At 35.7% G+C, this 23,985-nt stretch overlaps 1 protein-coding gene across 1 annotated transcript in view; it reads right to left on the bottom strand.

The window, feature by feature from the left end:
• Positions 1 to 23,985, bottom strand: part of TMEFF2 (transmembrane protein with EGF like and two follistatin like domains 2) — a 310,630-nt gene that overhangs the window by 60,609 nt on the left and 226,036 nt on the right. Inside the window, exons 6-7 of the mRNA XM_043997782.1 lie at positions 5,234 to 5,382; positions 4,362 to 4,421 (exon numbers count right to left, since the gene is read on the bottom strand). Of these exons, the coding sequence (XP_043853717.1) occupies positions 4,362 to 4,421; positions 5,234 to 5,382 (209 nt within the window). The remainder of the gene's footprint in view (positions 1 to 4,361; positions 4,422 to 5,233; positions 5,383 to 23,985) is intronic.

Below are 23,985 nucleotides of genomic sequence, written 5' to 3'. Positions count from 1 at the left end.
GTGTTATGCCTTGGGGCAAAAGAGACCCAGAATTCTCAAAGAAGAACATAGTCACATGTTATTTCTCCCAAAACAGTGACAACACTGTTCTCTTAAGTGACTTCACTTCTCTTGCTGTTTGTTTTCATTGATCGATGAAATAACCAATAGTTATTCTCACCCTATCTACCTCATAGGGAGTCAAAAGACCAGGACTTAAATTTCAACTGATATGATCTGAGTAGCCTTGGACAAATTACTTCAGCAGTCTAATTTATTTCCAAATACAGTTATTAACAGCCCACAATATGGAAGATATTGTGTTAAGTGTAGAAGACAGAAAAATGAAAGTCATGGAGTTTACATTCCACTGGAGATGTGAGCAGAAACAAACACATGCACGTGCTTTTGTATAAGATGACAACATTTGGGCTAGATGACAGAAGAGTGAAGTAGATCCTGAAGGGGTTCAAGTACCAGACCTACATATTGATGTCAACCTGCAAGGAGATCTCTAGTGGAGAACTTTGGTGTAGTAGAAGGACTATTAGTTTTGGAGTAATGAGACTCCAGTTCAAATCTCAGCTGTCACTTCCTAGCTGTATGGCCCTAGGAATGCCACTTAATGTCCCACATCTCAGTTTCCTCCTCTATAAAAAGAAGAGATTGAACAAGATCTCCGCCCCTCCCCCCATCGAGATCCTTCTCAGCTTTAGATCTATGATCTGTTTCTTGACAACAGTTTATGTATTTATTTATGTATTTATGTATTTATTTATTTTTGCAGGGCAATGAGGTTTAAACAACTTGCCCAGGGTCACACAGCTAGTAAATATCAAGTGTCTGAGGTCAGATTTGAACTCAGGTCCTCCTGAATTCAGGGCCAGTGCTTTATCCACTGTGCCACCTAGCTTCCCCCATTGACAACAGTTTCTACCAAAGACTTTGAATAAAGGCGAGTTCATCAAATCACTAGATAATAGGAAGATGGGTGAAAAGCAAATGTATTCATTCCATCAGAGGGAGGGCCAGTCTCCCTCTTTCCCTTATTACAGTGGGTAGATTCCTCCTCTCAAGCTATTTTCCAATGTTTCTGGAATTCTCTTCTCACTCCATTAATATCAAGTCCTACATAGTTACAGTTGCCTCTTCCTTAACATTTCCTTCAATTTAATTCAAGAAACATTTATGAGGGGAACCGTGTTCAGTACACGAGATGCAAAGTCCAAAATTAAACAGTCCTTTTCCTCAGGGAACTTGTGCTCTATTGTGAGATACAATCTGGCTTCAACCTGATTTTCTAGCCTTATTTCATATCAGTTTGACTCATGTACACATCCTTCTAGATAAATTAGACTATTAGCTCTTTCCCCAAATACATAGGGGCAGCTAGGTGGCACAGTAGAAAGAGTGCTGCGACTGGAGTCAGGAAAACTCATTTTCCTGAGTTCAAACACAGCCTCAGACACTTACTAGCTTGGTGGCCTTGGGCATACCATTTAACACTGTTTGCCTCAGTTTCCTCATCTGTGAAATGAGCTGGAGAGGGAAATGGAAAACCACTCCAATATTTGCCAATAAAACCCCAAGTGGGGTCATGAAGAGTCAGATATGACTGAAAATAACTGAACAACTGGGTATATGTGTATGTGTATATGAATGCACAATTTTCTTCTTAATATAATGTGAGCATGATGAGTACTCATTTATGCATCTGTAAAATAAAGTGGGTTGTGCTAGATGATCTCTGTGGTCCCTTTTTGCACTAAATCATATTATCCTTTGCCAATCAGGATGAAATGAGATAAGTATGTAACAATAACATATGTAAAACCCATTAAGGCACTCCATAAATGTCTGCTATTATTTCACAATTGTTAGCCAAGCTTCTCCAGTAGATGCCTTCCTAGGTAGGAGAGGTCAGTGGTTGCTATGTGTAGCAGCATGGCAGTTGCAGCCCCTAGGCTGGGATAGTCTCCTCTCCAGCCAAACATACCTAAAAAGACTGAAGAAACATGGAATGGCTGACATAGTTCAGATGGAGGCCTCCATCTAGGATTTAAAACTATGGGGCAAATCATTTAAGTAATTCATGAACTTTGGCTCAATAAAAAACGTTTATGTGTCTGACCAAGTACTTATCACATAGGTAGACTGTACTGACTGGTTAGATGGAAAATTGTTGCTAGTGGATGGTGCAGCTTATGTAATCAACATTGTACTGGGCATGTAAACACATCCTTGTGATCATTGGAGGATGGAAATTTTCCAGAATCACATTTGTTTCATTATTAGATGTATAGTTTCAATTTCCTTTCCTCATTACCCTCTGTGTTCTCAAATGAGAATGTTTAAGAATAGCAAATACTTAAACATAGTTTTAAGTTTTGCCTTATACCTTAAGAAAATTCCATTGAGATTTGTTAGATAAACAGGGTTTGGAACTTGAAACATATGTATAGATATGAATAATCTTGCCAGCTTTCTTTCACTTTTACTATGCTTAGTAACATAAGTACAGATTTAAAAAAAAGAAAAAAAATATGGTTGAAGTAAAAGCACAGATATCAAAATGCACAGATCCTGTTTTTGAAACCTGTATGTTATTTCCTTTTGGAATCCAAATCAATTTCAGAACCCATCTAAAATGGACTAAATGTTGTTATGTAATCAGTGGTAGCCTTGAGATAATAACAGCCTCTGCTGCTGGTGCAGCATTATTAAATGGCACACATATTTGCATTTTAAAATAGATCAGTTGAAAGACTCCTTCATTTTACTGCCAAGACTTAAGGCTGAAATCTGAGTTTTCTTGTGTTTCATGCACTGACCATATTATGTAGAATTATGTGACCATTATATGCTACAAGGGAAGTTTGGAAACGTTCCTTCAAGTCTGTCAGAGTAAATTATGCACAGAAAAAAAAAAAGTTATTGCTGAGTATTTTTTTAGGTTGATGAGTAAGTTACTCCCTGGATAGAAGTAGGGCACTATGAGAATACCCACATTTCTAGAATAATTCCCCAAATGTATCTGGGTGTGGTTAATCCACTTAATCAGAAGTCACATTTATGTTAAAAATCTTTAATGAATCCTCAGGGCTGATATTTTTTATTTAGCTTAGTATTTTTTATACATAAAAATGGAGAAGTAACCTTTTTATATGGCTAACCGCAATAACCTTAGGTCCCTAATACATTACAGGGTGCCATCTATATGATGACAGCCAGCCAAATGAAAATTGAAAAATTCAATCATTTGGGTGTTTCTAATATTGGGAGGTTGGGTGACATGGAGATAAAACATAAGTGATTGGCTGAATTTTTCACTTTTGCTGCATCTGACTTTTTTTTTGGAGGGGGGGAATGCATCTTATACACATAACTATAAAAATAGGTTGTTAAAAGAGATAGACCTTCAGAAAGAATGATTGGTTACAACTACACTGAAAGATAACTTCCACTTCATCTTTTGAATAAGTGTTGGCTATAAATTCAGCTGTAAATGCTTTACCACTGAATAGGAACCCATGTTATACCACATGTATATATACAACATAACTCATATAACACAGAAACATTAATGTCAATTTTGTATTTTCCATCCCACCAAAAGGCTCACAAAAATACTTTGGCATATTTTTACAAAGCTCTATGAAATTAGAACATCTCAGTAAATTCCCACTCATTTAGATTATTCATAAATGAATCTGGGTATTAAGCAAAGTGGGTTAGAGAAAGATACTGCTTGAAACGAAATACAATAGTTTCTAAACAACATTTACATTTTTTATTTAAAATGCTTTATAAGCCTATATGACTTAGAAATTATATTTTACCTTGTAAATAAATTAAAGACATTTATCATTTTAAAAGAATCGATTATACATACCTTATTAGCTTTGGATCTCAACAGGGGAGAGCTATATTCTATTTATAGTATTTTCTCAGGACACAATTCTATTCTAGACCTTTTATTCTAGGGAAGAGCAAAACTATATTTTACAGTTGATTTTTATGAAAAAAGTAAAATAAAAATATACTAGAGCATTTGCATATATTCCAATGTGCTGCCAAAACCTGCATTAATTTCCATTGGTGCCCACTAATTTGATAAATGTTTTGTCATTTGCAACATTCCTACTGTCAAAACAAGTTAATTATATCTTTCTGACATTCTTGACAATCGTTTTAAGTTGGCAGTGGGGGGTATGTATCATTTGCTTCAATGGAAATTAACTATTGCCTATTAAAAACTTGAAAGGTACAAGATGTGAATAATAAGCTTCTGACCATATGAAGTTCTCTATATAGGAACAATAGTGAAATTTATTTCCCAGAAATGTTCATAGAAGGAATCACATGGGAACAGCTGTACATACCTGCATAATCTGTTCTTGCATAATGCCCATCTTCAGATTTAGTAGTTGTGGTGGTATTATCTATGATAAAGAACATGCATAAAAAGAGGACTAATTAATTATGTTGTATGGTTTTTCTTATGACAATATCTTTGCTAAAATAAAGGTATTTTTATAACTATGATCCCAAATAGACTTTTAGTGTCTATCTCTGTTTAAACGTGACTAAAACAAGTAAAAGAATTTTATAGGATGATAATTTTTAAGGATTTTCTCAGGTCTATGAAGAAGATATGTGATGATGTCTGAAAGTAATTGTGCTGTTTTTATAAATCAAACCTAAAAAAACTGCTGGATTTTAAGGGGAAAAAAGAGTAAAGAACTCTGTTATATCTTAATTTATATAAAATGTTCTTTAGATTATTTTAGTGAATCAGTCCATGGAAAATGTTGTGATATTATTACTTTAACTTGAATGTTATCAAATAAACAGTTCATAATGAATCCAGAACTTTTTCATGAAATAACTGGTTAGATTTTTTTCCAGTTTCACTGATATGGTATTTAGATAATAAATGTTTGTTGATATGAATTGAATTCAATTTCTAAGGGAAAAATTCATCTGCCATATTGAAAAGATAAATGTGTTCATGACACCATGACAATCCAGTACCCATCATATAAGAAAAGATGCATAATATATACACATATATATACATATACACATACATTTATATGTGATTCAAAATCTCTATAATTGAGATAATCTCCATGATTCTAAATTGTATTTTAGAAATGTAAGAATTGCTTAAAAATAAACTATTTTCTCTTCTTATTTCTGCTCAAAGATTGAAAATTTCTTTAAAATGAATATTGGTAGAAACATTCATTACCTTGACATCGACCCAAAGACATGACTTCAATTTTCTCTTGTTTCTGGCATGATGCTTCTTTGATTTGACATGCGTTATCATAAGATTTCCCATCAGAAGCACAAAGGGGATTGAAGTTTGTTTGAGAACAGTCAATGTTGCATACACACCTATAAGGAAAGAGAAAAAGAATCCTTACCGCATTATAAATAAAGCACAAATTAAAAGACACTTTTGCCTCATTGCTAAAATGAACATTGGTAAAATAATATAGGAATATTTTGGCAATCCTCATGACTTTTCTATTTGAGATTAAAAGAAACAAGTGACCAAAGTAAAAGGATTCAAAGAACCGAATAAAGCCTTTTAGAAAAAGGAAGAGAAGGAAGGAAAGGAAGCATTCAAATAGTACCATTTTATAGTTTTAATATATACATAAAGCCCCCTTGTTAGCCCCTGCAGAATTTAATGGGTATGAAGTAGAAATGAAGCCCTGTATCTTAATTGCTTGAGTTAAATCATAGTGTTTTAACCCTTCTTCAGTCAGATACAATTGGGCAGATTTAACTTCCAGATAAAAAACTAAATATTTATAGAAAAAAAGCAAAAAAAAAGGTAATATCTACAGAATTAAATTCAATATTTTTATTCAAAGCAGAAAATAAATATATTAACAGGAATATAACAGATGTTGCATTCTGGTTATCATCTGTTTTTTTTTTTTTAAGGAAAAACAAAAGATGACTATTTGATAGTTATTTTTAGTCATTTTTTCCCCCTGGATGTTTTGTTACTCAGCTCCTGCATGTTCATGTTTGTCTTTGAATGTGAGTTCTATAAAAGGAAGGAAAAGAGGTCTACTCACATTAAAGTTAGTTTTGTCTCTCCAATGATATTACAAGTTGCTTTTGGCAAGAGCTGTGTAAATATTTGTCTTTTACTCCTGTTAGCACAGTGCTGGATTGTTGTTTGTCCTTCATTCTCAAAGAAGACCATGACATCAGGGTGATGTCATGATTTGCAGTGAATTGGATTAAATAAGGGAGGGCTGTGCAAGGATACCTTAGTGTCTCCTCCAGAGCCATCTGAATCCAGTAGATAACTAGATAGATAGATAGATAGATAGATAGATAGATAGATAGATAGATAGATAGATAGATAGATAGATAGATAGGTGGCTCTGGATATTTAAGGCAATTGGGTTTAAGTGACTTGCCTAGAGTCACACAGCTAGTAAGTGTCTGAAGTGATATTTGAACTTAGGTCCTCCCAACTTCAGGGCCAGTGCTCTGTCCCACTTAGCTGCTCCACAGTGCTGGAAACAGAAGGGAAAATCAGTAAACACCCCTAAATGGCACATTCAATGGAACACTTGACCTAGAGTCAGGAAGATGTAATTCAAATCTGGCCTCAGACACTTACAAGCTGTGTGACTCTGGGTATGTCTGCCTGCCTCAGTTTCCTCAGCTGCAAAATGGAGATCATAATGGCACTCCCCTCCCAAAGTTATTGTAGGATCAAATGAGATTATATTTATACAATGCTTAGCAAAGTGCCTGGCACATAGAAGCTGCTAAATAAATGATTCCTTCCTTCCTTCCGCCTTAATTCAATTCAGCAAACATTTATTAAACATGGTATGGTGGATAGGGGTCCACTTTTTGTCAAAAAGCCTTGGGTTCCAGTCTTCTCTCTAATGCATATTAAGCATTGACCATGAATAAAGTCTCTTAACTTCTCATTGCCTGAGGCAACTCTCTAAGACTATAAAATAGAGATGAGCTGTGGATTTGCATAGATGGAGGGAGTTACCATGCCTGGAATTCCTTGTATTTATGAAAGTACAGTTCCTCTCTCTCCTGCCCTCCCTACCCTTGCCTAAATATACAAGACACTGTCCTAATCTCCAGCAGATACAAAAACAAATATAATTGCAAGGCACAAGGGAATATGTTAAATATTGAGGAGCAGCACAACAGTGCTATCAGAAATTTGAGGAGAAATTCTTTTCTTTTGGGTGAATCAATGGGATGGAATTTAGGTAGCATATAAACTGGGCTTTGAAGGATGGCTAGTATTCTATTAGATGGAGATACAAAATAGGGTAGTGAATTCAAGGTGCAGGGGATAGAATGAACAAATGAAAAGTGGAAAAGGGTGTCATAAATTCAGGGAGCCCTGAGTTTGGCAGGAACGGTGAGTGTGGGGTGGGGGGGCAGTAGTAGAAAACTCTCAAAAGCTACAAGGTTGTAACCAGATAATAGAGTCAGTCCCTTTGAATGCCATGTGAAGGAAACTGTCCTTATTCAGTAGGAATAAGGAGCCATTAAAGGTTTTTGAGCAGATAAAGATAAGGAGTAGAACTGGGAGTTCACTGATAGAGGGTAAAAATGAACTCCTAGGTGAGGTGACTAACTCCTTGTGTCTGTCTACTTCTACTGCTATGAGATGGCATCTTCTCTGCAATTTATAATCTTAGTGATCCCTAGAGCACTCTGAGGTTAGGAAACTTGTTCACTGTAACTCAGACAACATGTGCTGGAGGCTGGATTTGAACCAAGGTTTTTCTGGTTCCAAGACTAGATCTTTATCTATTAGGCTTCACTGTCTCTCTTTTGAGCCCATAACTAACATAACCAAAGCTGTGCACTAGGAAAACTACACTTGCAATTGTATGAAGGACAGATAGGAGAAAAGAGACATTAAAGACAAAGAAACCAACTAGGAAACTGGTAAGAATCTTTTCATAGAATAATAGTAGTACATAGTAGGCACTGAATAATTGCTTAGAGAATGAATGGATATGAGACTACCACAATAGTCCAGGTGAAAAGTAATGAGCTTCTGAACTGGACTGGTGACACTGGGAATGGAAATGAGGATGTGTATTCAAAAGATATTATGGAGAAAGAACCAAGTGATCTTGAAACCTGATTAAATATGGGGGAATGAGGAAATGGAAGAATCAATACAGATTTCTAGGTCTGGATCTTGGGCAACTTTGAGAAGTATACCTATTTCTAAGGTACTATTAACAAACAAACAAACAAAAAGTCTGGAGAAGACCAGATTTGGGAGGAAGGAGCAGCCAGATGGTACAGTGGAGAGAAGGCTAGCCTGGATTCAGGAACACCTGAGTTTAAATTTAGCTTCAGACACTAGCTGTATGACCCTAGGCAAGTCACTGAATTGTGTTTGCCTCAGTTTCCTCATCTGTAAAATAAACTGGAGAAAGAAATGGCAAAACACTCCAATATCTTTGCCAAAGAAACCCTAAATGGGGTCACAAAGAGTTGTACACAACTGAAATTAGTGAACGACAAAAGTTTAGTTGATTGAAGAGCAACACTTATCTAAGTTAGCAAAGTTAAAAAAAAAGTCTTACCCAAATTACATGTATCTGTAAAGTGAAAGAAATTATGGTCATGGGACACAGTGGATAGGTCACCAGCTCTGGAGTCAGGAGGACCTGAGTTCAAATCCGGACTCAGACACTTGACACTTACTAGCTGACCCTGGGCAAGTTACTTACCCCCAATTGCTTCATACCCCCACCCCCCACCCCCAAAAAAGGAAAAAGCAATTATGGTTGCTCTGCCAGATAAAGTAGAAAGAGAACTGGATTTGGATTCAGAGTAACAACATGGCTATTTACTATGTATAACCTTCAACAAACTGCTTCATCTCTCTGGTTTCAATTTTCTTCACTTGTAAAAGAATGAGGGTAGAACCAATGGTTTCTAAATTCTAATCTACCTCTAAATCTATATGATTTTATTATTTCAGTCTCATTCAGAAGTTTAATTTGATTCACTTTTTAAATTTAAGCCAAAAGTGAGCAAAAGAATGAGAAGTTTAAGTCAAAAGTGGTCATTTTGTAATCATTTAAATATACTAGTTGGTACAAAGACATGACTATATGTATGTACTTAATCTGTTTTATTCTTTGAGAAAGTAGCAGTTTTCTCACCTTTCTGGAATGTGATGTTACTTAAGGTAGTACATCTGGACACATAAATTTGCAGATAAGTCCATAAAAAAGCACTTTGAAGTATAGCAGCAGAAGAGTCTATCTCCCTTTTAAAAACCACCTTCAATTTCTTTGCTTTGAGGTGTTGAGAGATTTTTATCTTAGAATCACTCTCAAGCACTTATCTGCCAGAAGCAAATGAGCTGAAAGAACATATCTTTACTTAACTCTCTATCTAAGGAGGCAATGAGATAAGATATACAGGAGGGTTTTCCCAAAACAATGGAGATATAAGACAAATTTGAAAAAGATATAATTGCAATGGAGGAGCACAATTGGATGGCATAAACAAAAGGTATCAGGGAGAGAGAAGGAGAGAAAATTTCCTTGAATCAAATTGGCTCGAATCAACAGGTCCAAGTTTTTGAAAAAAATCATTGAGATAAATTAAGGGGCATAGTTGAAAGTTTGAAAGGAAACAATTGATACTGCATGTGAGGAAGGGAATCACAAAGATTTCTCAATTAAATCAACCAGAGGTATTGATTGTTTCATGCTGAGTATAAATAAAGCTAAGGCTTCTCAATTTAATCAATCACCCCATCATACTTAAAACAACTATATTAAACAGATAATAGTGTCTCTATAGAATCAATCAATCAATGAAGGTTGCCTTCTCAGTTATAATGTGAATTCTTTTAGGATAGGGATTACCTTTCTTAGTATTTCCAGTGTAGTCTCCAGTGCTTAGTACTATGCGTGAAATATGTTGCTGTTCTGTCATTTTGTAGTGGGACCCCAAGAAACTGATTGACCCCAAACCCCAATGAATCTTTAAACTTTCCCAAGGGGAGGAAAACAAAGCTCTGCCTCCCACCTCAGAAATGCAGTGTGGCTGAGCACAACCCTGGTAAGCTGATAAACAATACCAAGGGCAGCTAGGTGGCGCAGTGGATAGAGCACCAGCCCTGGATTCAGGAGTACCTGAGTTCAAATCCGGCCTAAGACACTTAACACTTACTAGCTGTGTGACCCTGGGCAAGTCACTTAACCCCAATTGCCTCGCTAAAAAAAAAGAAAAGAAAAAAAATACCAAGACCTGCAAGATGATATGCAAGCTATGGGTGGATGCTGCATATCTTACTGATACCCCATTATTCAAAAATCCCTTCCAAGTTGTTTTTCATTTACCTCTCAGTTGCTTTGTAATTCCTTCCCCAGTTATTTTACTTTCTTTGTTTTGTGAATGTACAAGAAGACCAGCTCTTCTCTTACTCAGGAGAGAGTTTCCATAGTGATTCTCTCTCCTGGACATATATTCCTCTCTCCTAATAAATCTCTTTTTATTTATGATGAGCCTCCAATTCTTTGGGTGAGCTAGCCCCCCCCCCCCCCAATCTAGGTCAGAAGTCCCCTCAACAGTTTGAGTCTTGTCAGATTCTTTATTTATGACTCATTTAAGGTTTTCTTGGCAAAGATACTAGAGTGGTCTGCCATTTCCTTCTTCAGCTCATTTTACAGATGAGGGACTGAAGCAAACATAGTTAAGTCACTTGCCCATGGTCAGACAGCTAGTATCTGTCTGAGGCTGGAATTGAACTTAGGAATTAGTGTTTTGGACTTCAGGACTTCCACCAAGCTGCCCATGTTGGAAATATACTATGTGCTTATTGAATGATTATTAATTGATTCATTGATTAGACTGATTATCTGTGAAAAGGCCTTGATAAATTTTGAAAGAGAAAGCCATTGGATGGAATGTACAGATATTGATAGAAGGAATAGTCAGGTTGGTCAAAGAGACTCAGTCACACTCTGGGGTTTTATATAAAACCAGCAACTGTTTCGCATTCATGTGTCTGGTACTATAGAGGAGTGAACTGTTCCAGTTTAGCTTGAGAGAAAGACCAATCCTGGGGGCCTCCAAGGAAAGGAAGGAGAAGAAATATAAGACTTTCCAAGATATCTGTGAATGTGTGAGGTTCAGAGAATTTTGGACTTCCCGTTGGAGCCCTGGCAGTAACTAGGCACATAGCTGACAATAGTATTTTTATTGAGAGCCAAGGAAAAACTAGATGCACTGAGGGAATACAGTTTTCTGACTCAAAAAGTAGCTTGGTAGAAATCCATCCCAAGCCTAGGACAAATTTTATGAGTACCCCAGAAAAGGAGGGGGGGATTTTCAAATAACTAGGAGCACTGAGCTACCCCTTTACTACCCATGCTTTGAGTTTGAGCCTACTTTTTCCACAGACTATCTAATGTTTTGTGGGAGAGACTTTTGGGTAAGAATGTTCTTACCATATATCCTTTTATAAAATCTAATTAAGTCTGGCTAACTAATTGATATCAATTCTTAACTAATGGAGAAAACTATGCAGATGGGGATTTGTGAGGTATAATTCTAGAAAAACAGTCCCTAACCTCTAGGGGTTACCCCTAGAATCTTTATTTTCAAAGTAGTCCTTTTCTTCTAAGGATTCTTTAGCTCCTGTAAATGGTAGGGTGGAAGAATAGCACCAGAGCACATGCTACATGTATATTTATGTAGACTACATTTAATCATTTGATTCTAGATATAGATCTTTTCATGTGGGACTTTGCAAAAGAAATCAGTAATGTGCTTCCCTTTCACTTCTCTGTCTTGTAACCATGATTCCTGGTGGCCACTCAGCTTGCTGTCATCAGCTTAGACAGTGTCCTGATGAAGCTGGTGAAATTCATGGTAAAGTTCCTTTCCTTATAGTTCACAAAAGAACAATGGAATCATTGAGCTGAAGAGTGTATGTGGACGATTATTAAACACTTTCAATGATGGTTATGAGATGGTGGAATGAGTAGTCAAGGGATATTGGAATTTCCTCACGTGGAAATTTTAAATAAAAGTCAAAGCAGCCATCTAGTCAGAATGACTTAGGAGTTATTCTACTTGAGGATAGGGAAATGTGGTATATGTCTTTTTTTTTGTTTTTGTTTTTTGTTTTTTTTTACTTCTACTACCATTTACTCCTTAGGTTCTTTGTGAAAAATGAAACCTAATCCCTTCAGAAGCTGATGCAAAAATGCATAAATGATACTTAACAACCCAAGGTGAATTAATACTAGGTGCTTCAAATGTGATCCATGAGTATCTCTGAGATTTGGTCAGATATCATTTTTACAGGAATATGGCACTGAAAGGGACTATATTATTTAGAAAGAAGATAATATTTTTTAAAAGAGTGGTTGGGTTCATAGATTTTGAAACAAAAAGTATCATAGTGATCATCAAATTCAACCTCTTCATTTTATGGATGAAGAAACTAAATTCTAGAGAAATTATACAGGTAGCAAATTATAGAGGAAATATTAGAACCCAGGTAATTTAATTTCAAATAAAGTGTTTTCCTTACTATTCCATGTTGGGGGAAACTATCATGGTATATTAAGAAGATTTACTCAGGAGAGAATACAGGAACCACATGAGAGAATCATGGTATGGGGCATTTGGATGAAAATCAACAGAGGCAGAAACAAAAGTTTACTGTAATCAGAAGATACTCCAGGCCAATTTAGCAAAAGAAGGAACTAGATAAGGAGATTAGGATATAGACATACATCCGGCAGAGACAATATGTAGTGATAATGGGAGCTCCCATTTATCCAAACATGTCCTGGATCTTTCTTCCAAACATAAGGCATCTAACCATTTCATGAATTGTTTTGGTTTTGGGTTTTGGGTTTTGAAAATTTTGCGTTTCAAAAGGGTAGAAAAATAAACTATTCTGTATCTCATTTTTACCAACTAAGAGGAACTGGTTGCTGAAATAGAAATGAAGAGAACCTAGGTGAGAAAGTGATCACTCTGTCCAAGCAAAGGAGTGGAAAGCTGAACATAGCTTAGATTTGGGGCTACAGTTTTCAAAGTGTAAAAAGAAAAAGATAGATAGGAGTCCTCAGCTTAAAATTCTATAGGGGAATTCAGTGTAGAAGACATAGGAAACTTAGAAGAATGGGATTCTCAAGATGCAAAGAAAAAATCAACGAGGAGGAAAAAGAGGAGTCAGTTGAGATCATTATTGATGTACAGGAAACTCACTGAGCAATTCAATTTTAAAAGGACACAGAGTAGATGGAAGCAAGAACAAGTTAGAAGATGAACACAAAATCATGACAGGATTATAAGAAAAGCATCAGGAGTGCTAAGGGTCAGAATGATTTGATGCTTGGGGTTTATTGGGCTAATATTCACTATTAGCCAAAAGGATCTGTTCTGATTTGTTTCATGATGAAAGCCAAAATCCAGGGAGATTTTGAGAGATGATAATTCTCATGAAATGTGTTGCGGTCAGATCACATTGTGTCTTCTTAGCATCATATATTAGATAGGACATTGATAAACTGGACAGTATCTAGAGGAAGACAACCAGCATGATGAAAGACTTGGATTATTTTATTCAATTCAAAGAGCATTTATTGGGGCAGCTAGGTGGCATAGCAGATAAAGCACTGGCCTTGGATTCAGGAGGACCTGAGTTCAAATCCAGCCTCAGATACTTGACACTTACTAGCTGTGTGATCCTGGGCAAGTCACTTAACCCTCATTTGCCCGCAACCCCCCCCCCCCATAAAAACAACAACAACAACAACAACAACAACAAAACCATTTATTAAGTACCTACTATGTGGGAGGCACTACTAATAAAATGGAAAAAAAATGAAAGCAGTTCCTGCAGGGACTAGGAATATTTTGACTAGAAAAGACAGGATGTGGCTGAGGCATGTTAGGTATCTTCATGACAGAAGAACTATAACGTTGGAAGAGGGATTTAATTTGTTCTGCTTGGCCCAGAGGGTTGAAGTGAAAGAAAAGGAAAAAAACTGAAGAAAGTTAGATTTAGAAAATTTGTAATTATGATATCTGTTGTGAAGTAGAATGGACTGTTTTAGGAGGAAGTGAGGACCTCACTTGTTATTCAGTTCCTAAATTCTTAATTCAGAAGAGGAGCTACATGGAAATGAGACTGAGAGTGAGGCCAAGTGAGAAACTAGAGTTGCACAAAAGGGGATTCTGGAAGTGGGTTTGGGTAAGAAAATTGTGTACTGTTGTGTAGGACTGTGGAGGACCATGAAATGTTAAGATATCACAAGACACAAGGGATGGTGTTCTCTAGATTTTTATGGCTGGGGCTGGGGATGGAGCAGCTTAGACAGCTGAGAGAGTCAGTCTCTGGGAGAAAGTCAGTTATAAATATGTGTTATGGTCTCTAGTAGCATATTAATTTGTTTATATATATATATATATATATGTATATATTTCATTTTAGGCTTTGTATCCCCAGAAAATAGCTTATATCCCTCAAATTGGGCTTGCAAATAGTAGGTACATACTAAATGTGTTTTGAATGTAATGGAATTTTCTCTTAACTTCTGTATTTCCAAATCAAAGAACCCTCATTTAAAAAATGTCTAGTCAAGAGGGTTCATAGGTCAACACAGAGTGGATGAAAAATACACTTTGCATTCAATGACAAGCAGCTGGATAGGGAATCCATTAATCCATCAACATATATCTTGGGACAGGCACTGAAAATGGACTCTGAACTGGTCTCAGAATTAAATAGGAAGAGTAGAGCAGGATGAATTTCATTTGGGGAATTAAGTGGCACTTTCAATAAGCACAAGCTGCTCACTGTTTAAAATGCCCGTCATTTTAATACCAATATTATTCTTCTAATGCTATATGACTATGCATAAAGAAAGACCATAATCTCAGAAGAACCACAATTGTAGGTGACCCACAGAAAATCAGAAAGACATATGGCAGAAGTAAATAGAAAGTGATTGTTAACTAGATATGACTTACTTATGAGAAATAGCATAACAGACATGTTTTGTTACTGAAAAGAAGGTCATACAAAGAGAGTGAGGTTTAAATGATGGACAGCCCATACACTACATGGCAAAAGAAGGTATCAAGCACATCAAGTAGATTATTTATGTAGAATTTATGAAACAGGGGCAGCTAGATGGCACAGTGGATAAAGCACCAGCCCTGGATTCAGGAGGATCTGAGTCCAAATCTGACTTCAGACACTTGACATTTACTAGCTGTGTGACCCTGGGCTAGTCACTTAACCCCAATTGCCTCACCAAACAAAAAAAAAAGAATTTATGAGACAACATAGCCAAGAATTGCATAGGATAAGAAGATATAGTTTGGTTGTAGTATGCTGTGGTAGAAGGAGTATATATAGAATCAAATAATTTCCTAATTGGAAGTGATCTCTGAGACCATGTAACCCAATACAAACCTAAAGAAGAAGGCTCTCTAAAATTTCTACTAGGAGATCTTCCAAAATTTACTTGAAGGTCTCTAACAATGGGGAACCATTACTTTCTAAAGTAGCATATCACCTTTGGTTAGATAAAATCCAATGTTCTGCAATTTCTGATCATTATTCCTATTTCTACCTTTTGAGAAAAAGAACAAAGCTATTTTTTTATGTATATGAAATATTTGAAGACAAATATTTGACTCTTCTCTTTTCCAGGTTAAGATTCACCAATTCTTTCAACTGATTCTATGCAGCACAGACCCAATACCTTTTACCACCATGGTTACCCTCCTCTTGATATAGTTCAGTTTTTCATAATCCTTAGTATGTGGTGCCTAGAACTGAGAACAATACTCCAGATATGGTCTGATGACGTCAGAGTATTCCAAGAATATTCTTTCCCACGTTCTGGTCACTATGACTTCACTTAAAGCACCCTAAGGTCACATCATTTTTTGGGCCTCACCTGTCTTATTAATAGCTAATATATGTACATATATGTATGAATGTATATATGTACACACATACATACATACTAGCTAGTATTTGTGTGCATGTGTGTATATGTATGCATGTGTGTATATATGTATATGTCTCTATAAATAACTTGAAGGTTTGCAAAGGTTTTACATATTTGACTATATTTGTTTCACTATTAACTCATATTACACTTTTGGTTGATTAAACCCCCCCTTTTAAAGCAGAACTAGTATTGAGGCATAACTCTTCCATTTTGAATTTGTGAAGTTGAATTTTTTAGGAAACCTAGATATAGGGTCTTTCCATTTATTTCTATTAAATGTCTTATTATGTTTTTTTCTCATAATTCCAGCCTATCAAGATCTTTTAAGATCTTATCTAATATTTTAGCTGCTTTTCTCAGTTCTGTGTTATTTACAAACTCAGTAAGTTTGCCATTAATGCCTCCATACAATTCACTCATAAAAGAATGTTTTATGTAAGGGCCAAGGAGGGATCCCTAGAGCAATTCAACAGGAACATCTTTCCAAGGAGACACTAAGCCATTGAAGATGTCAAATCAATCAATCCATATTGAAGAAATAGTGGATCCATTGAAACACCAAAGATTTGTCAAATATTAGTTTATGTTACTTGTGTGACATTCTGTACTTATTCTTGGAAGCAGGATAGGCCTTATATATAATGAATTAGCAGTAATTGCCTAGAGCAGGGATCCAAAGATTGTTTTATCTGCAATTCCTGATTTTGAAAAAAAAATATTTTTTTTCAATATTTCCCATGCATACCATTAAGTTCTCATTATTAAGGATTTTGTGCTTTTTAAAAAAATACATATTTTTACATAAATAAAATTTTAACACTATTTGGAATAGATTTGGGGCTTTCTTTAAAACCATATCAGGAATGGATGGGATGTTGGTCATTTCTCCTTCCCTTCTCTAATTCCAATTTTGCTGCTGAATTTCTGTTTAAAGTCTTCCAAACTCTGAAAATTTTGAAAATCTAACTTCACTGAGAATGGTGTGTGTGTGTGTGAATATTAAAAGGTAGTAGGGCTAGTGGTTTTGTTTAGGTAATGAAAGAATGACAGGAAATCAAAATTGTGTTGAAGATTCTCTTCTGTCTTTGGATTACTTAAAGCCTGGAAAACCAAGGGAGAATGTGCTGCTCACTAAATGACTAGAGTTCCCTTTCTCATTTCACTGTGGCTCCCATTTCTATATCCTGCACTATAGGAATTGGGACAAGAGGTTATCTGCTCCAGGCAGCATATCCTTACTGGCGATCTCAACAGCATTTTTTCAGTTGGGAAATATTAAGTTAGACTAGTCAGGAGAGTATGTAGATTTGTAAGAAATTCACATCTAGAGTTTCAGATGCAAACATAATTTAGGCACAATAATGGCATTTTTGCTGCAATAAGCCATTAAAAACATAAACAGGACTCTCATAAAAGGGTGATAGAATTGTTATACAGTGTAATAGTGAAATGGCTGGTCACCCAGCACTTTGGCAATTTATTTAAATTACGTGTTGTTTTATTTTTTCTACTCTTCTATTGGAATGAAAAGCAGAATTTCTTTTTAAATGGAAAATACCCCATCTTGACTGCTTTTGGCAAATAATTATATTATTATTCATTCTGATTGGAGTAACTTGTTAATTACAGTATGTCACCAGTATTTTATGTGAACCAAGGGTTTTAATGCTTAGGACTACATAGATAACTTTAAGTATTTTTAAAAAACAGCCTTTTTAATCTTTTGACATTTTGACATGGCAATTACATAGATCTCATTTCTTTTAAGCTGTAAAAGAGAAAGAACCAGGACAAATTGGAAATAATAATTTCTAGGGATCTGTATGTTAAAACACTACAATTGGGAAACTTCCAAGAAAATTAACATTGACTGAAAACTTGAGCCATTTGAATTGAGAGGGGGGAAAAAAGAGAAATAGCCGATGATTTTTAAGAAGTCACTTGATAAAATAAAACATAATAATAATAGGTTCAAAAGGTAACATTCATGGTACCTCATATGATTTTAATTCTTTCTCATGTTTCTGGTGTTCTATTTGCATTGTGCTCCACTTATTTTGCTGCTCTGAGCCCAGCCTATAAGGAGTTAAGAGGTGAGAAGTGCTCCTGAATGGCCCAGAATGCCTCCTACTCTTCTGGAGTGTTAGGATGCTAACCCTGTCAGGTAGCTAATTACTAATTCATATGTCTGGTTTGTGGTTGTCCTCTAATTTCATTAGATTTCACTTCATTCATTAAACATGGCTGTCATTTAATTCTTCTCCCAAGGTCCTTGATTTTGTGTCCCTTCAGTATTTTGACCATGTGACAAGACCTAATCATTTAAAGAACTCCCAGCACTGCAGCAGTCAGGCAGCTTCTATGGTTTGTTTTGGAATTTGATTGTGATGTCCCCTGAGCCTGTCTATCTCTGGGGTGATTATGCAGGCATACTCCTGCCTGGCCAGTAAATGAGGTCAAAACTGCTGTCAGCACTCTCAGTCAGAACTATAATGGATGGGCTGGATTATATTAATAACAGTAAAAACCGTGTACCTCTCATTCAAAGCACTCCAAACATTAAAGGACAGTAAGAACCCCACACTCATTAACCCTCACATGCCACCTCAGAAAGTAGATTAAAATAACTGTTTGCCCGTGTGTGCAAACGTAGCCTGCCCTACTTTCTTACAGAGCTGTTGTGTATAAAGACAGAACAAGATAGCAGATGCAAAAGTGCTTTGAAGAGTTAAACATGCTCTACAAATGATATAAAAGTCATAATTATGTGTTAAACTAGAAAGGCATTTTTTCAGTATGAAATACAGTGAGCTTGAATTACTGTTGTCCAACTTAGAAGGAGTATGAGTATACTCTCTGAAGTAAGTGAGGTGGCAACATCTTCCCATTAACCCCATCCTGGGTAGATTTTCTAAGGCTGTCCAGTTTTGTGAAAATGTTGACTCCAAAGTAAGTACCCTTTCTGCTCATTAGGAGAAAAGTTCATTATAAGAAATAAAGCCATCAAGTGATTAAATCACCAGGGTTGTGGTGTTTTTGTTGTTGTTATTATTATTTTTTTGCCATAGGAATGATTTTGTTCTTCCTGTTGTGAAACATATATTTACATTTTAATATTTCCCAGGAAAATAATTATTCTTATTCAACTATATTTTAAAGTATTTCAAATGAAATTCCTTTTATACAGAACATGATCTTTTGCCCATCAGCTAAGATCTAAAATAAAATAAAATAAAATATTGAGTCCTACTGGGCAGTGCTTGATAAACACCAATGTTTTAAAAAGCCTTAAAATTGTATAAAATGTGGGAAAGAAAACAAATGTAATAAAATTTAAAGGAGCTTTTCAAACAGAAAAAGTGCAAATATGAATCTTATGTGAGATTTGATTGAATTCTTGCATTATATTTTCCTTTCTTTGTATGTGGTGCTTAAGTCTTAAGAGTGTTTCAATGTTTTCCTTGTAAGGGTTTATTCTTCACTGGATCTGTACAGTTCCTATTGACTTTTCTAAGCCTTTGATAGGTTTTTGATGCACAGGTAGAGGAAATCCAAGCTCTGAGCAATAAAGGAAGCTTATTTGGTTCCTCATTTCAACAGAAACTGTTGACAGATAACAAAATGAAAACAACTAATTTCAGATGATTTGCTGACCTTTCATGTGAAGCAGTTCTCAAATTTTTTGGTCTCAGGACCCCTTTATATTTATGAAAAATATTGAAGACTCCAGAGAGGTTTTGTTTATGTGGGCTATATCTTTTCATAGTTACTTACTGAATTTGAATTTAATAATAATAAAGCATTTAAAATATTTATCTACTGATTTAAAATAATGACAAATGCATTATGTTTCAACATTTTTATGAAAAGCAATTATATTTTCCAAAAGGAAAAAATAGTGATATGAGTGGCATTGTTTTACAAATTTTTGGAAATCTCTTTAATATCTCACTTCATAGAAGATAGCTATAGTCTCATATCTGTTTCTGTATTTTATTTGTTGTTTTAGTTGAAGTATATCAAGAAAATCCAGCCTCACACAGATGTGTAATTGGAAAAGGGAGGAGTATTTTAATAGATGAACAATGTCTTAATATTATTGTGAAAATAATTGTGACTTTTCAGACCCTGGACCCTCAATATTCTGCAGATTACATTTTGAGAACTACCGAGGTAAAATAATGAACATGAGACTCTTAAGTTAGCTTCTTTCTCAGCATTTCTTGATTACTGTTTATGTATTATATTGGGTTTACACTTAGAGACTTTGTAACTTATGTTATCTTCCCACTGATGCATATAAAATTTTAAGACATAATAATTTGGTATGAAAAATAAAGTATTGAGTAAATTATGTTGGCAATGAAATATCTCCATTCATAAATCATTTCCTGTACCAAATTACCTCCCTCTTCATGATTAGATGATCATTTATCTCTCACATGCTCATATTAAATGAATATGCAAATTCTAAGAAGATATTTAATTTAAAGTTGCTTTTTAAATCACACAACAATACATACTTTTACAATGTGGTACTTTAAATTTCATCTGCTATACAATTTAAAAAAAATGAAATACCTATGCATTTGTTAAGTCACTGAGCTTCATTAAGTGAAACCTCCCCTCCACACACACACACACACACACACACACACACACACACACACACACACACACACCTGATGTAGACTTGTGAAACCTATTGCTAAACCAGAATCCCAGAATTGCAAAATTGGAAGGGTTCTCAGAGGTCATCAAGCTCAACTTCTATGTAACCAAGATTTCCCTATAAAATCCAATGATAGGAAGCATATTATTTAATTCAAATGATTCCCCTTTCTGACTGCTGAAATTTGTGATGATATTTTGCTGTACATCAAGATGAAATCTACCTTTCTGCAATTTCAATGTATTGCTCCTAATATTACTTTTGGGGATCAAGAAGAAGAGTTATGAATTTCTTTTCTGTATCATAGCCTTGACTGCAATCATGTTCCCCTAAATCTTCTCTTTCCCAGGCTAAACATCCTTACTTCAGTCAATTTTACCATGTACAGTATGTTGTTTAACCCTTACTTGGGTTGCCCTTACTTGGATGCCTTCCAGCTTGTCAATTTTTTCCCCCTTAAATATGGTGACTGGAAGTTAACCCAGCAGTCCAGAATTCATCTGATCAGGGAGGACTATAAGACTGTTCTTAGCTTTCTCATTCTAGACACAATATCCCTTTAATTCAGTGTGGGATTACACCAGTTTGTGTGGCTTCCACATGACATTCTTGATTCATATTGAGCTTGCCATCCTTTAAAATATCTGATCTTTTTTTATGGGAATTATTTCCTTGTCTCCTCTGCCCCTCTACTTGTGAATCTGTGTTGTTTTTTAATTTAAGTGTAAAATTTTACATTTATCATTCTTAAATTTCAATTCCTTAATATCAGCCCTTAGTTTTATTCTATGTTAAGTTTAAAAATACAATTTATTTTCATGGGGAAAGGTAAATAGAATAGAATGTTTCCTTTTAAAATATTGTTAAATATTTGTATCTATGTGAGGTAAAAATTTCCAGGCCAATTTAATGAGTCATAAACCATCTGTTTTGTTGTCTTGTTTTATTCTTCAAATTAAAATGGTACAGGCTGAAATGTCTAATTATAGGGCATATTTGTCCCTATTATTCATTACGAACTTGCAATTCTATGAAAGAGCTTAATTTGCTGCTATGAAAGAATGCATGGCAATGGCATGAGCCATCCCCAAACCCCTGGGATGATGGGAGTTAATCAGCTATAGCCCCAGATCCTTACATTGAAACAGGAATTTGAGTTAAATTTTAAAAATTCAGTCTGATGGACTTTCACTGGGAAAAGGGAAATAGGAGAGGGAGGAGAAGGAATGAATAGCATCACTGATGATCTTAGAGATGAGACTACTTAAATATTTCTGCTTAATACACTCTTAGGGTTTTTGAGATGTTTGTAATCATTCCATTGGTCTTTTCCTCAGATCTTTCCTTCTCCTAGCTGTCAGGCTTATCTTCCCAAAATATCACTGATCTTCTCAAATGTACTTTGATCATCATTCTTCTGTTGTAAAAACCTTCAGTGCCTTACCTGCCTTCTGAGTGAAGTCCAAACTCAGTAGTGTTATTCAAAGCTTTTCAGAATTCAACATCAATTTATCTTTATATACTTATTTCCCATGATTCTATCTATGCACCCTATACTCCAGTTAAGATGGACCATTTGTTCTTTCTTGATCAAGCCACATATAAAAGTTTTCTGACTTTGTACCTTTTGGAGTTCTGAGAATGTCCTTCTTCAGTCACTTATGCCTATTAACTCTAATGCATCATTCAAGAAAAAAGTTTAAAAAACCTCTCCATACAGTGTGGCCAATTCTTTACAACTAGATGTTTCCCCCCTCTTCTGAATTCTCAGAAGACATTGATAATAGTCTTATTTCACTGACATGCCCTACCTTTTATAAAGTTACTTGTGTAGCTTCCCTTTTACTTCTTAGGCTGCTGTTGTGGTGGCTGTTGTTTGTCCTTTGTCTTTTGAAGAAGACCAATGGCATCGCAGGACAATGTCTTGACTCATGGGTGAATTGGGTTTAAGTGAGGCAGAGTTGCAAAAAGTTGTCAGTCTCACTCTCTCTCTTGCAAAATCATCGACGTCCAGTGGCAGGACAAAAGTTGGTATGACTGGCAATGGCCTGTGATGCAGTGAATGAATGACCTTGGCATCTTCACTGTCTGATCCACCTCTAAGTGCTTTGTAGCCCCTGCCTTTATGGCCAGTGGAACAAATTGTTTTCATTTACCTTTTCCACTGGTAGAAGTCATCACATGCTTGGGGTAGACATCTCCCAACTCATCTATGGGCTTGTGGTCTGTTGGTTGTCCTTGAATCTGGTTTATCCCATATGCTGAGATGGTTTGTTGGGGTGTGGCTGCTGCTACAGCTTCTTGGAGACACAGGTGAGAGTTGAGTGTCAGGTAAACACCAAAGGTGGATGAGCAGTCCTGAAAAGGGCTCAGCAAGCCCTCAGACCAAAGATGCTAGTCTTCCCTGAACACACATATACCTCTTAGATTACAAGATAATTAAGGGCAGGGATCATTCCTTATTCATCTTGGTCCCCTATGTAGGACCTGGTAAAATGGCTCACATATGAAAACCATGCTGAATTAATATCTGTTTCTTCCAGTCCCTAGGTTTTAGCCAATAATTTCTATGCTTTGAGAATCTGTGCCATTAATATAATTTTAGTTATGTGAATAACTGTCTAACATTATGTTTATTCAGAAGATTTCCATATCTCTTCCCTAATCCAGAATATTTTCCAATGGGAAAAGTCCTTTACTTTCCTTTCTCTGTTAGACCCCTCTGTCTGTATGTCTGTTGCATTACTTTCAATATGGTGTCCACGAAACCTTTCTTCTTCCCTCTGAAACCTTCCTCCTTACCCATTCTCCCTCCTCCCCCACACTATAAATCTAGCAGGAGATTGGAGCTAATCTTTAGCAATAGCATGATATAGCAGAGAAAGTATTAGAAAAGGAGAAAGAATACTTCTCTGAGTCTGGGTTTACCACCTCAACAGTTGGGTACCCTTAGGCAGGTAACAACTATTCTGTGCTTCAGGTTCTCCAGGCATTAAGTTAAGGGTCTGGACTAGATCTGGAAGGTTTCTTCTCTCTCTAAAACCCCATGATCTCAAAATTCTTTTTTTTTTTAATTTTCTTCATGTTATTATTTTTTCCTGAATAGGCAGTTGGGGGAGTAGAGAGAAAAATAATTTGAACCTCAGTTTCTTTATCCATAAAACAGACATAATAATACTTGCATGATCTGCCTTACAGGGTGTTTTTTTTTTTTGAAAAAAGAATGTTGGATACCTAGAGCTCTACAGAAATGTGAGTTGTCATCATCATTACTCATATCCACCCCCTTTC

The sequence above is a fragment of the Dromiciops gliroides genome, chromosome 3 (assembly GCF_019393635.1).
Source record: "Dromiciops gliroides isolate mDroGli1 chromosome 3, mDroGli1.pri, whole genome shotgun sequence".
Taxonomy (NCBI): Eukaryota; Metazoa; Chordata; class Mammalia; order Microbiotheria; family Microbiotheriidae; genus Dromiciops; species Dromiciops gliroides.
Note: the sequence above shows the minus strand (reverse complement) of the source record. Positions and strands in the feature narration are given on the sequence as shown.